Below are 14,784 nucleotides of genomic sequence, written 5' to 3' on the forward strand. Positions count from 1 at the left end.
GGTGCAAAAACAAAATAGAAAAAGGTCCACTTGGTTCATATTCGATTCGACCCCCCCCCCCCCCCCAGGTCCAGATCACGCTACACCCCTGTTTTTATTATTATTTCTTAATTAATTAATAAGAAAAAAAAATTAATAATAAAATAAATAAAAATAATCATAAAACAAATTCAATGAAATGGGTGGGGTGCGATTTTCAGTGTGGCATGCATGCGTGTTACGTCGTTAAATTATTTATTTATCATTTTATCACACACATTTAACACCATAATAACTCGTATGTGTATATATATATATATATATATATATATATATATATATATATAAAAAAAAAAAAGAGATAAATATTCGGCAGTGTTAACTGCGCCCCCACTTCAACCACATGTATGTGCTCACATCTGGAATATCCCAGAGCTAATAATAGTAACAGCTAAACGTTGACATCTACTCTAGATCCAAGTTCAGTCTCTTTAAAATGCTACACCACGTTTTCTACAAACGTACATAAATGAAATACTTTTCTACATTTTAGAATGCATTCAGTAAAGTTTCACTTAATAACCATCAAAATTATTTACACTTGCGTGTGCTATGCTTTTGTGTTGGCGTATATAGGTGCTTTATTATTTATGTTTTAATCATTCACAGATTTCCACCGATATTGATATGAATATACAATCTTTAAATGAGGTTGAATTATCCGAGAGACTGGTTTTGCTTTTGCAAAACGTTCCGAAAAAGTCATAAATACTGAAATTGCACCCAGCTGCAATGCCGTCACATGTTGTTGTTGCGTGAATTTCACTCCCTTAATGGCGGTCGTACAGTTACGCCATCTCATGACAACATCATAAACTGCTGGGCGACAATCAGAAAAACCTGTCTATAGAAGAAAAAAAAAAACATAGACTCCTCCGGTTGGACATATAAAGCACAGAAAGTTAGAAATAAATGTAGGACATGTACTCATTTCTATTTAATTTAGGCTCGGCAAACAATCTTTTTACAGATGACACTTTTTTGAAAGGGCTACCCACTCCTTGTCTGCCATGTGGGATTTGTTTTGCGATAGTGGTTAAAAAATAACAACTTTTGAGAACATCATAGTTTATATGTCATCTAATAACATCAGAAACAACTGAAGCAAACAAAATACATGCAACATTTTATTACTTGATATCACATTGAATATCGACTACCGAAGTCTGATTATAAACAGGTAATCTGTGCACATGTGTTTTTGACATTACATATTTGATGATGGTTGATAATAGTATAGCCATGCACCCATCAACAAACAAGAGGAAAAATATTTAGCTGGGGGCCATCCATAATGCATGTTTGCACAAACTTTGGGATTTTCTTATCCTATCCATCATGTACATGTTTGTACATTTGATCATTACCCCACACACCCCATTACTAAATTATTATAAAGTAAGAATGGTTAACGGTTAACGTTTGTTTTGTTTAGTGACACCACTAGAGCATACTGATTTATTAATCAACTATTGGAAACCTGCAACAATTTTCCATTGGTAGCAAGGGATCTTTTATATGAACAATCCCATAGATAAAATAGCACATACACACTGCCTTATACCAGTCGCGGTGCATTGGCTGGAACAAAAAGTAGTCCGATTGGACTATTTTTTAAAGAAGGCATTGAACATTAATTTCATTACATGACATAAATAATTAAATAACAAGTAAATCTCAAAAATGATCTTATTTCTGCAAAAATAATCTAAGTAAAACACTCATTATCAGCAATTAGGTAAAGTTATTTTTCAATCCCAAGGTTTTCTCTTTTGAGCCATTCAAACCACATTGATCCAAATACAATAAAAATTAGTTTATTATTATAAAATAAATATGTATTTAGAATAGATCATGGCTGCAGTGTATTTATTTTGCTGTCTGCAATTCAACTACTGTGATTTATGTAGTCATTCAAATGCGGACGGGTTTATTCTGTTAATTTTATCAAACAATTATAGTTATATGTCATATTATAAAAGATTATAAAAATACATGTACACAAATTTATTCTCAAACATTCTATACATAATTTATAAACAACAAGTATAATGTGGTCTCGCAGAAACGTGGAACGCCGGAAGTTTGCCAAAACAACCTAAAATATAGATCGGTTGCGATATGTTGCAAAGGATTTGATGTGAATGAACCTGGTAACACTGTTAATATGTAGGATCGTGTCCCTGCGCTGCCACCACGCCAGTTTGTTAAGTTTTACACAAATACCCAATCTAAAATAACACAAGACATAATTTGGCAGAACAGTAACGGGATGTAAACTTTAAAACCACAAATGTCAATACTAAAAAACTAACTCAAACTAACGATCCAATTGCAGTCAACAGAACCTATTGGCGCTGAGCTAATGAAAATTTCTAAAACAAAATATTCCGTGGTTCAAATTAACTTTTCACAATGGTACAAAAATGACCAGGCTTAAAGGCACAGGCCCCAGTTTAACTCGTAAAAATGGACACCAAGTTTAGTTAATCTACAAGCCTGTAACATATCTGGATAAAGTTACAACAGAGTGAAAAACACTGGGATGACCAGAAATACTTTGGGTGTTTGGTAATGGATAATCTAAATATTAAAATCTAAGTAAAGTATCATTTCAGTTATCAAAAATGGCTCTAACAGTGAAAAATATGCCTTAGTGTTTAAAAACTAGTGTCAGTCACTTTAAGTTTAATGGTACCTCCTAATGATATTGTCACTTTTTAAACATTGTTACCAATATATAAATTATAAGTATACTAGGATATTAACTGTAACCATTGTAACATGTCTAGTTTTTCTTTTCTTGCTATTTGATTATATTATTGTTCTGTCTGTTACAGAATATGATTCATGGAAATAAATGATTAATTGATTGATTGATACAAAATGACAGATTCCTCTCTTCATACACAAACATGTGACAATGTCCAAATATCCCTCCCACTCTGTTTACATACTTTATGACACCCCCCCCCCCCCCCCCCCCCCCAAATTATCCTGTAATGTTGACCCACTGGGTCATATACAATGATGATTATGATATATACTATTACTGGTCAGACAGATGCAACCGATTATTATTCTATTGTTCATATACAGAGACGTTAAATTTGATCAAACACTGGGTGATTATGAGAAAGAAACCATTGCAAATTTAGAAATTACTTTTCAAATAGCCATGCTTAGAACGTCGACATTACATCCCTTCACTGATAAAAATCACTTCCTCAAAAACCACAACAAAATTACACATGGCTGATACCTAGGTGGCGCTTTTGACTAGTGACGTCACTGTTCTTCTTTTCTTTCTTTTTTTCTTTCTTTTTATTCCCCCTTCTTTTTCTTTTTATTCCCCCTTCTTTTTCTTTTTCCTTTTTAAACCTAATTTATATCAATGTCCTGGACGGAGAAGCCGGTGAAAGTCGACACCTGCGCCCATGACAGGCGTGCGCTACAACGGCTTGTTCTGAATGTGCACGTTAAAACCTATGACCTGACCTGAACTGATCAATCTCCGCCAGTTCATTATTTTCATTTTAAAATCAGGATTTCAATAATTATCCCGAGCGCTTATTTCATGGCGGGTACGTGGTGGTAGGAAGTCCTCTAGCATACATTTTGTCACCAAAATAGGGATTTTATCAGTTTTACTTTTCGACCGCCGAACCCCCATTAGGCCACTCTCACTCTCCCTTTGACACGCGCCTCCAATCACGGTTAATCCGATACATAATACATGAGTGGCCGTTTGATATCATTTATCTCACGAGTTGTTTTAAAATGTATCTAACGAGCGAAAGTGACTTTGATACCTTTTTAAACAACATTTTTACAAAATTAATGACTTATCATTAGGCCCACTGTATGATTTTCTTAAACCTAACCCTAAACTTAACCCATTTTCTTTCTGGAGGTGGTCCCCCATACCCCTTGTTGTCTGTGGTTGCATTCAATTACGTAGCGCCATACGCAAAAAAAGAAGAAGATTCTGGCAGAAACACTGTGTAGCACTAGTAAAATTTATGTCAATTCCAAGCAGGTTTTCTTTCTAAGACTATATGTAAAAATTACCATAGCTATAGCCGATGATTAATATATCATTGTAAACTGATCACGAGTGTGTTCTGTAATGTGATTGGTTAATTACATTCTTTTTCCGGGATCAAATGAAAATAACACCCGGAAAGCTAATGACGTCATTTTTAATGACGTCATTAGCAATTGGAACAGGCCAAATTGTTTTTCAAGGGTCTGCAGTTAGATTATAGCTAGGTTTTTTGGGGGTTTTTTGTCGGGTTTTTTTTTTTTTTTTAAGAAATAACAAATATACAGTTAGTTCCGTAGAAAAACGATTCAGTTTACACTGGACATAACCATATGGAGTTTTTCGATTTGCGGGTGTTATTGTCTATTTGATGCCCGCAAATGTTTAATTTTTAACCTCAGGCTAACGCCTTCGGTCAAAAATGACACTTGGCAGTTGCGGGATCAAATAGACAATAACATTCGCAAATCTAAAAACTCCATATGGTTATCTCCTAAATGTGCTCTAGTTGTGTCGTTAAACAAAACAAACATTTTCTTTTTGTGTAATATACTAAATGTTTATCTATTAAATTTTTGGACTGGTCTAGTTCACTTCGGTAAGCCAGATGAAGTTGGCCACGTTTAAAATCCATAATATTGACTTGATTTGCGTTCGGTCTAATTGGGATCGATCCCCGTCGGTGGACCCATTGGGCTGTTTCTCGTTCCAGCCAGTGCACTACGACTGGTATATCAAAGGGTGTGATATGTGTTATCCTGTCTGTGGGATGGAGCATATAAAAGATCCCTTTCTACTAATGGAAAAAACAGCGGGTTTACTCTCTAAGACTATTTTAAAATTACCAAATGTTTGACATCCGATAGCCGATGATTAATAAATCAATGTGTTCTAGTGGTGTATCTCGTTAAAGTAGGACTAATTAATCAAAATGGCCATCTTTGAACATTTCGGTCTACTGCATACGGCATGGTTTGCCATTCTAGTTTTATTTCACAAATTGAGGTTTAAAACGCTATAGAAAACCTTATTTTGTATTTTTGAAAGTTTTATTTTGAAAATAGCAACTTGAATTTTCAATGTACTATTTATACAAATATTTTCTTTTGACCCTAAAGGACCCAATCACTTTGTAGCAACAGCGATGGTTTATATATATATATATATATATATATATATATATATATGTATTGTGTGTGTGTGTGTGTGTGTGTGTGTGTGTGTGTGTGTGTGTGTGTGTGTGTGTGTGTGTGTGTGTGCATGTATGCATGTGTGTGTGTGGGGGGGGGGGGGGCGCTCACCTTCCTGCGCCCTTGTAACTTTATTGTGTGAACTTTAAGTTAATTAGAAGATAACCACATGGAGTTTTTAGATTTGCAAATGTTATCGTTTATTTTATCCCGCAAATGTGATTTTTGACCGAACGCGTTAGCCCGAGGTCAAAAATTAAACATTTGCGAACATCAAATAGACAATAACACCCGCAAATCTAAAAACTCAATATGGTTATGTTCATTGTAAACTGAATCGTTTTTCTACGGAACGAAGTGTATATTTGTTATTTCTTGAAAAAACAAAAAAAACCTGGCTACAATCTAACTATAGACCCTTGAATCGTCAACTTCGCCTGTTCCAATTATTGCTAATGACGTCATTAGCTTTCCGTGTGTTATTTTCATTTGATCCCGGAAAAAGAATGTAATTAACCAATCACAATACAGAACACATTCACCACCAGTTTACAATTTTCAGTTAACGTTATCGTGACGTCAACGGTAATAATCTTGATGACGTCATTGCCAAACCGATGGTATAAAAGGAAAAGCTCATCATTTTAACGGCTGTTGAGTTGAAAAAGAGTTTCGTTACACGACTCAGAGCAACTCAAACACCAATTAAGCAACACAAATACCAACTAAAAACGATAAATCTACAATTAATTTTCCATCATGGTGAGTAAAATATGTTTTTAGTAATTAATTTGATTAAGTATGACTTGTTTCCATAATTATGTTGACGCCAATGCCAATTGTGGCACCATTGTTTTGGCTTCGAACAGTAGGCCTACACAATTATTGTATTTTTTTAATTTATGCATGTCAGTTTAATGTATAAACTAGTAATATAAAAATAAAATAATACATCTGGCTATGACGCTTCAACGTACTGTTAACTGTGTTAAGGAGGAGACGGGACGTAGCCGAGTGGTAAAGCGGTTGGTGTGGGATCGATCCCCGTCGATGGGCCCATAGGGCTATTTCTCATCTCAGCCAGTGCACCACGACAGTGGTATGTGCTATTCTGTTGGTGGAATAGTGCATATAAAAGATTACTTGCTACTTATTGTGAAAAAAAGGTAGCGGGTGTTCTCTTCAAGATTATATGTCAAAATGAAAACAATTTTTGCCATCCAATAGCCTCTCTAAGACTATGTCATAATTACCAAATGTTTGACATCCGATAGCCGATGATTAATAAATCAATGTGCTCCAGTGGTGTTGTTAAACAAAATATTGTTTTTAATTTAAGGAATTATAATTTAAGCCAATACCCGATATCCCCATCCCTGCTTTCAGTAACTCTGTGTCTGTGTATGTGATAATAATAATTTCAGTTTGGATTGACATAAAAGGATTTTTTTTTTCAAAAAAAAAAAATTCTATTTTGATTTGTAGTTTAAAAAAACACACAAAAACCCCCATCTTACAATCCTTTTAACAGTTACATGTACTGCATGTGTATGTATATGTACATATATGATATAAAATAATTGTTTATATATAAAATATAATTTTCCCCCTCCTTAGCGTGAATGTATTTCAATCCACGTTGGTCAAGCTGGTGTGCAGATTGGCAATGCCTGCTGGGAGTTGTACTGCTTGGAACATGGCATACAGCCTGACGGTCAGATGCCAAGCGACAAGTCTATTGGAGGAGGTGACGATTCCTTCTGCACATTCTTCAGTGAGACAGGAGCAGGAAAACATGTACCAAGAGCAGTTTTCGTAGATCTCGAGCCTACTGTCGTTGGTAAGTTTAAAGGGACAGACCCTAGTTTCAACCAGTGAACATTAACACGAAGTTTAGTTAATCTACAAACCTTATTTTGGATAAGCTTACAATTGAGTGAAATACGAGTCTGCGACTTTGAATTGGTGAAATACCCTCTAAAAATAGACTAAAACTTGACTCCATAAATATTACTTCTCAGACCCACATGCGTTTTTAAAAATATGACAAATGCATTTTGTGATATTAAAAACACCAGGATGACCAAAAACACTTCGAGTGCACGGAAACCATAAAATCTAAGTAAAGTATGATTTCAGTTATAATAGTTAAACGTATGCCTTAGTGTTTAAAAACTAGGGTATGTCCCTTTAAGTTAACAGCTTGAAGTGATACAGACTACAGTGCTTGCCTGGGGTGTAATGAGTGGCAGAAATTATCACCCTTTATGGACTTGGGTTTTTTACCATTCCAACCAGTTCCCATGGATGGTACATCAAAGGTTGTGGTATGTACTGTACTGTCTATGGGGAAAGTGCTTACCATATAAAATATCCTTTTGTATTGTTAATGGGCATCTCCATTAGAAAATAGCAGGGAGCAAACGTTTGCTCCAGATGACAATAATTTAAGTCAAATTAAAAATAAATTGACAAAGAATTCATAATCATGCAGGTTTTGTCACTGTTGGAATAATCTCAGTCTCATAATTTAATAGCGTTATAACTTATGTATGTATACAGGTACATGTACATGATTAATAGCTATGAGCTAACAATATATTAATTAAAGGTACATGGTTCTATTAAAATATTACGTGATATTTCTAACACTTAGTTTGTTAATATGTTAAATGTATGTGGTCCTATTCCAACACTGTTTGTTGATTAATTATAATATATTAAAGGGACATTACTGAGTTTGCTGCACTTTTTAAGATGTTATCGACTAACAAAGACTTTTTAACGATTGTAATTACATATCAAATATATTTTTCTGCATAAAATATTAGTGGCTCTATATTAAACGTGTTTCTGATTGTTCTAGTGTTTGTACTAGTTTAAATATCATTATATTTCCTAAAAAAGATTTTTTTCGTACGTACAAAATTATTTGAAGACAAAATCCAGTTTGAGCTTCTTATTAATATTAAGACGACCAGAAACACACTGAACATACAGACACTGATATTCTAAACAAGAAAATATATTTAATATGTAAGTTTAATCGTAGAAATATTTTATTAGTCTAAAAAATCTTACAATGCAGCAAACTCGGGAATGTCCATTTAAAGCGGCAGTATCCGAAATATTTTTATTATTTAAGCATATAGAACAGATAATCTAATTACGTTTGGTGAAAATATGACGCCGCACTCCGCATTGGTTTCACTACGCTGGCTTATCCAGGTAAAAAAACAACAACAGTATTTCGAAAGTGGGACACTTGACGGGCTCCTACCGATCTCGGTTTTCATTGGCTTATCACAAGTGTGGAATTCAACTGTTTTGATTGAGGGGTCGTCTCATATCTCCAAAACATATTTATATCCATAGAGGTATGGTACAACGCCGTTCCAGGGGTCGGTGGGTGGGGGATTTGCCTTGAAATTTTGACAGTGGCCAGCTGTTGGCATACGCGTTACATGTAAGGGGGTGTTACTAATTACGTAACGCTCTAGCAGGCATCGAAATAAGTCGAGAACGGTCGTTCAGGTTACCGGTAGGTTACCACATGTAAGAAAAGTCAAGAACAGGGTTTCTTTTTGGACAAAAATTTCAACAACGGTAGTTTCGTTTCCGAATTTAAACCAGACAATACATTCCGGACTTCCGCGTTTCATTTTCTGGTAAGGAATTGCATCAATGTGCAATTGCAAGCAGTAATAGTCATTCTGCATTTAAGTTGCGTCCACTAGATGGATTTACTTCCGCGTTTCAGTTTTTTCGTACGAAATTGCACCGATGTTAGTGTGCACTTGTGCAATTCAATTCTAACTTTCACATACTAGTAGTTGTGGTAACCTATAGGTTACCAGGCTATATTTTGTGGTAACCTGTAAATGGGTTACCAGACACAATGCTTACTTCGATGCATGTCTAGGGGTAGAGGAAGAGGGTACTGTGTTCGATTTACATAACATTTTTCAAGACTATATGTTATTTTTATTCATTATTTAGACCTAAAAAGGTGTTTTTTGGAAATGCACGGTCAGTCTAGGATCGATCCCCATCGGCGGGTATATAAAAGACCATGGTATGTGATATCCTGTCTGTGGGATGGTACATATAAACGATCCCTTGCTAAAAAAAAATGTAGCAGGTTTCCAAGTCGTGAGTGCAGGGATTTCACCGGGGTTGGGGTTATAGACTGTTGAGCGAAGTTTATATGGGGCCATGGTCCCCCAGAAAATACATTTCAATTTTTTTTAAGCTTGGGCAAGTAAGGGTTTCAACCTCCAATACCCTCCCTCTGCAGATGCACCCGATTCCTTTCTAAGATTATATGTCAAAATTACCAAATGTTAGACATACAACAGCAGATGGAAGGAAGGATAGGATAGGTTTTATTTAATGACGCACTCAACACATTTTATTTACGGTTGTATGGCATCGGATGATTATTAAATCAATATGCTCTAACTCTGATGTTGTTAAACACCACCACCACCACCCCCACCCCACCCCCCAACTTTACCCTTTCCAAACGAAAGAATATTTATTTGAATTTGTCGATTTTAACACGTAAAATTAAGAAGTGAAAACATTCATTGTCTACTTTAGTATATTTTATTTAAAAAATATATACATGATTAATGTGTTACTAGTATACAAACTAAACTTTGAAAGTTCTACGAACACTTTATGAAATATTAATTCTGAAATAGGAAGGTACGATTGTCGATAATACGTTGTCAAGATCAAACCGGTTTAAAAATGCATTTGAGCTTGTATTTCATATTTGTACATGATGTTATAATATGGTAACCAGAGACTGTAACTTTAAAGGTTGTTGATTTTTACAAAATTAAAGTTGATTTTTACAAAATTAAAAGTTTATATTTCCAAGACAAAAGTTGATTTTTCTAAAATTAAAGTAGATTTTCCCAAGATTAATGTTGATTTTCCAAGTTGATATGTTGATCTTATCAAGATTAAAGTTAAGTTTTCCAAGTCTAAAGTTGAGTTTTCCCCTAGATTATATGTTGGCAATAGAAATATTTTATTGTATATGATGGCACTAATAGGCTTCTGTAGATATTGGACTACAACATGGCAAAGCATTTTAAACTTTATTATTAAGTTAACCTTTAAAGTCTGGAGACGTTGCTGGACTTCAAACTTTTAAGGTCTTGAGCCCAGGTCAGGTTCAACCTTTGCAACTTGGGATGGTATGTTTATTTAAATGTTTTGTCTTCTCTATTACAGATGAGGTACGCACAGGAACATACCGTCAATTGTTCCACCCAGAACAGCTTATCACTGGAAAGGAAGATGCGGCCAACAACTATGCACGAGGCCATTACACCATTGGCAAAGAAATTATCGATCTTGTTTTGGACAGAATTAGAAAATTGGTGAGTAAATTTCACAAAGAGTCTTTGCCTGTATTCAAGTTATTTAATGTTTGTTTTAAAGGGGTATATGACCATTTGTGTTAATGATTATTCAAATAGTTGACAAACATTTTTGTAAAGTTTTATGTGTATGTGCTTATGGTTTGTAAAAATGACATGCAATGTCTGTTTCATTCAAATAATGAAAAAACAAACAAAAATTAATTCCACAATTTAAACATTACTGATTCACGTGGGCATCAAAATAAATATTGTGAAAAAGTTGAAAATTAACAATTTCATGAGCTGAAGCAGAATGTTACAAACAGCATCTCTAAATACTCCCCATCAGTGGGCTCATTGGGTTATTTCTTGCTCCAGCCAGTGCGCCATGACTGGTACATCACAGACCATGGTATATGCTATACTGTCTATAGGATGGTGCATATAAAAGATCCCTTGCTGCCAGTCGAAAAAGAGTAGCCCATGAAGTGGCGACAGCGGGTTTCCTCTTTCGATATCTGTGTGGTCCTTAACCATATATCTGACGCCATATAGCCGTAAATAAAATGTGTTGAGTGCGTCATTAAATAAAACATTTCCTTCCTTCCTTCCTCTAATACTAGTAGTCTGCTTATTTACTACCATTAAACAAAATTACTCAAGGTTTAATATAATATAAATACTTTTGCTTTCTTTATTGTTATTTTTGTATTTGTTGTGTATGTGTTACAGGCTGACCAGTGTACTGGCTTGCAAGGATTCCTCATTTTCCATAGTTTCGGAGGAGGCACTGGATCTGGATTTGCAGCCTTGTTGATGGAACGATTATCTGTTGATTATGGGAAAAAATCCAAACTAGAATTTGCAGTCTATCCCGCTCCACAGGTATTTTACTGTTTCATTGTTGTACACCAATGTTTCAATGGCAATGTTAACTTCATAACTGTTACACTACATTGAAACCACTGGTCAACAACTGGTATTATTGTATCTAATCTTTTTGAACAAGTATACTAAATGAGACATGTAAGAATGAAAATAATGCATTAAACTTGATTAAATAGCAGTCCATCTGTCATGCTTTGCTTAAAAATGTGAACTACATACTGCATTTAACAACACTATTTGGGTATTACATTTTGTACACAGGGCTTCTTTTTAAAAAAAAAATCATATTGTGGCGTAAACTCCACATTTGAGAAAGTAAAAAAAACACACAAAAAACCTCATGTCCATAAAATTATAAAAAAAAAATCAAATTACCACCCCATATAAACATGTTTTTCATGCATTTAATTAAAAGATCAAATTGCTTACCCTCCATTTTATTAATGGAGCCACAGTATTTCCATTTCGGTATGGGACTACCTGATAGGGCTGTGATCCATGCTTGTTGTCAGTTGAGCTATATCACCTGAGCCCTTGGGGCAGGATGTAGCCCAGTGATAAAGCACATGCCTAATGTGCGGTCGGTCTTGCATCGATCCCCTTCTGTGGGCCCATTGGGCTATTTCTCGTTCCAGCCAGTGCACCACGACTGGTATATCAAAGGCCGTGGTATGTGCTATCCCGTCTGTCATATAAAAGATCCCTTGTTACTAATGGACAAATGTAGCAGGTTTCCTCTCTATGACTGTCAAAATTACCATATGTTTGACATCCAATAGCTGTTGATTAATAAAACAATGTGCTCTAGTGGTTTCGTTAATCAAGACAAACTTCAACTTCGCCTGAGCCTGTGGTACACAGAACCAACAGACAGGGTATGCCAGGTAATTCTCTCCTCCTCTCTCCCCCCCCCCCCCCCCCCCCATGTGGGGTCATACACTCGTGAGAAACAAACATAATCGCATCCGTGACGTTGGTTAAACTGTGTATGTGGCCTTACACCTACCTATTGAGCCTAGCGGTGTACTCACACAGAGTTGGAGCCGATACTGGCATAAAAAATCCTCCATTGCCTCAGTTGGGATACGAACTCGGTACCTACCGGCTTCAGCATAACCACTACACCACCGAGGATGGTGATCTATACCTTTAACAGTGTGTCTGTTGATTATTTCTTTTTATTACCAACATATTTCATGTGAAAAATCATATTGGAATAAAGTGGGTTGTCACTGAATAATTTTTGTTTAAAGGTTGGCCTAATGTTACTTTGACTAGTAATACAAATGTATATATATATATTTTTAATCATTTTTCATTTCAGGTTTCAACTGCTGTTGTAGAACCATACAACTCCATCCTGACTACTCATACTACTTTGGAACATTCAGACTGTGCTTTCATGGTTGACAATGAAGCCATCTATGACATTTGCCGTCGGAATCTCGATATTGAACGTCCAACCTACACCAACCTCAATCGTTTGATTGGTCAGATCGTCAGCTCAATTACAGCTTCTTTGCGCTTTGATGGTGCTCTTAATGTTGACTTAACAGAGTTCCAGACCAACTTGGTACCATATCCCAGAATTCATTTCCCACTAGTCACATATGCACCAGTTATTTCTGCAGAAAAGGCCTACCATGAGCAGCTTTCTGTCTCGGAAATTACCAATGCTTGCTTTGAGCCAGCTAACCAGATGGTCAAGTGCGATCCACGCCACGGCAAATACATGGCCTGCTGTATGCTGTACCGAGGCGATGTGGTTCCTAAAGATGTCAATGCTGCTATCGCTGTCATCAAGACAAAGCGCACCATTCAGTTTGTGGACTGGTGTCCAACTGGCTTCAAAGTTGGGATCAACTATCAACCACCAACTGTCGTGCCAGGAGGAGATCTAGCCAAGGTCCAGCGTGCTGTCTGTATGTTGAGCAACACCACTGCCATCGCTGAAGCTTGGGCTCGACTTGATCATAAGTTTGACCTCATGTATGCCAAGCGTGCCTTTGTGCACTGGTATGTGGGAGAAGGTATGGAGGAAGGAGAGTTCTCAGAGGCCCGGGAGGATCTTGCTGCTCTTGAGAAGGACTACGAAGAAGTAGGAGTCGACTCTGTGGAGGGCGAAGGTGAAGAGGATCAGGATCAATACTAAACTGAAACGTAAAAACTAATAACTCGGGACAATTTCTTTCTAATGCAGCCGTTTATAAACCACTAAACTCGTTTTGCAGGCAGAACCAGTCAACATGTGTTGCAATTTTGAAAAATTAAACAAACATACATTCAAAAGCCAGACTTCAGCCTTTGTTGTTTAAAAACAAATTAATATAAAATGTCAATTTGTTCATTCATAGATTAATTGTTTCTTCTCTTCCACCCGTCAGAAAATATGCTCCTGTTGGGAAGATAAACAAAAAATATTTTTTTTTATCAATAGTATCTACTGACCATTATAAATAACTAGTAATAGAACACGACACACCGCCATCCCAAGTTGTTCCTACGTGTGAGATTTGGTGGTCCTGTATGCATCTGTATACAAGATATGGTCCGGACAAGGATTTACTGTTATGTGCAGTAGACCGTGAAAAGTAGGTCACAGTGACCTAGTAATAGTACATGATACACCACCATCCCAAGTTCTTACAACAAAAATTAAGTCACCCTTAGTTTGCCTTTCCACTGGTGTGGTATTAGCTGCATGGTTATCTCCGCATAGCTGTCAACAGGTGACAAATATTTCATTGGTTGATTTGCATTGATGTCTTTCTACCAACACTGGTCCAAGCTGTGGTAAAAAAAAAATATCTGGCATCAATTGTTTTCCAGTCGTGCAGCTAGAACTGCAAGGAAAATCCTTGAAATTATATAACGTGAGATTCCCCACAGAAAAACAGCCATTTTAATTAATGATGTCACATGGAAGGAACCGTGTCATAAGAATGCCTAAATGGAAATATGCAAGCTGCACAGGTAGAAATACTAGGCGGCTAGCTATGCAGCAAGAGCCATACTAATGGAAAGGTAGCCTTAAGAAGTAGACAACATTCCATTTAACATTTGGTAGCAAAAATGTTCCTGGATAGTTTTTTAACTAGTAGTTATAAAGTGGGATTGAAATGGATAACATATTAACATGTATATATATCCAATTAAAAAGTTATTACTCTCACTTATAATTGAGAAAATATTTTACTTTTTTTTTGTAGAAAATATGCATTTGCGTAACAAATGTATAGAGGTT

The 14,784-nt window shown here is 35.9% G+C and overlaps 2 protein-coding genes across 3 annotated transcripts in view; one reads left to right on the forward strand and one right to left on the reverse strand.

The window, feature by feature from the left end:
* Nucleotides 1–3,384, reverse strand: part of LOC121384080 (rab GTPase-activating protein 1-like) — a 41,273-nt gene extending 37,889 nt beyond the window's left edge. The window contains exon 1 of one of the 2 annotated variants that reach the window (XM_041514303.1): nt 3,302–3,384. The gene's annotated coding sequence lies outside the window, so the exon portion shown is untranslated. Of the gene's footprint in view, nt 1–3,204 lie in introns of both variants that reach the window. The other variant, XM_041514304.1, reaches the window with a different exon arrangement.
* A 2,500-nt stretch (nt 3,385–5,884) lies between these two features.
* Nucleotides 5,885–13,829, forward strand: LOC121384273 (tubulin alpha chain, testis-specific-like). The gene is made up of 5 exons (XM_041514590.1): nt 5,885–6,036; nt 6,892–7,114; nt 10,522–10,670; nt 11,385–11,537; nt 12,865–13,829. Exons 1-5 carry the CDS (start codon nt 6,034–6,036, stop codon nt 13,690–13,692), a joined length of 1,356 nt encoding a protein of 451 aa, XP_041370524.1. The 5' UTR covers nt 5,885–6,033; the 3' UTR covers nt 13,693–13,829.
* The last annotated feature ends 955 nt before the right edge of the window (nt 13,830–14,784 follow it).

The sequence above is a fragment of the Gigantopelta aegis genome, chromosome 10 (genome assembly GCF_016097555.1).
Source record: "Gigantopelta aegis isolate Gae_Host chromosome 10, Gae_host_genome, whole genome shotgun sequence".
Classification (NCBI taxonomy): Eukaryota; Metazoa; Mollusca; class Gastropoda; order Neomphalida; family Peltospiridae; genus Gigantopelta; species Gigantopelta aegis.

What these genes read in the sequence shown, in the direction of transcription:
- LOC121384273 (XM_041514590.1), top strand. An exon ending in TGGACAGAATTAGAAAATTG is followed by an intron (nt 10,671 to 11,384) that starts GTGAGTAAATTT and finishes TATGTGTTACAG; the next exon opens with GCTGACCAGTGTACTGGCTT. An exon ending in CAGTCTATCCCGCTCCACAG is followed by an intron (nt 11,538 to 12,864) that starts GTATTTTACTGT and finishes TTTTCATTTCAG; the next exon opens with GTTTCAACTGCTGTTGTAGA.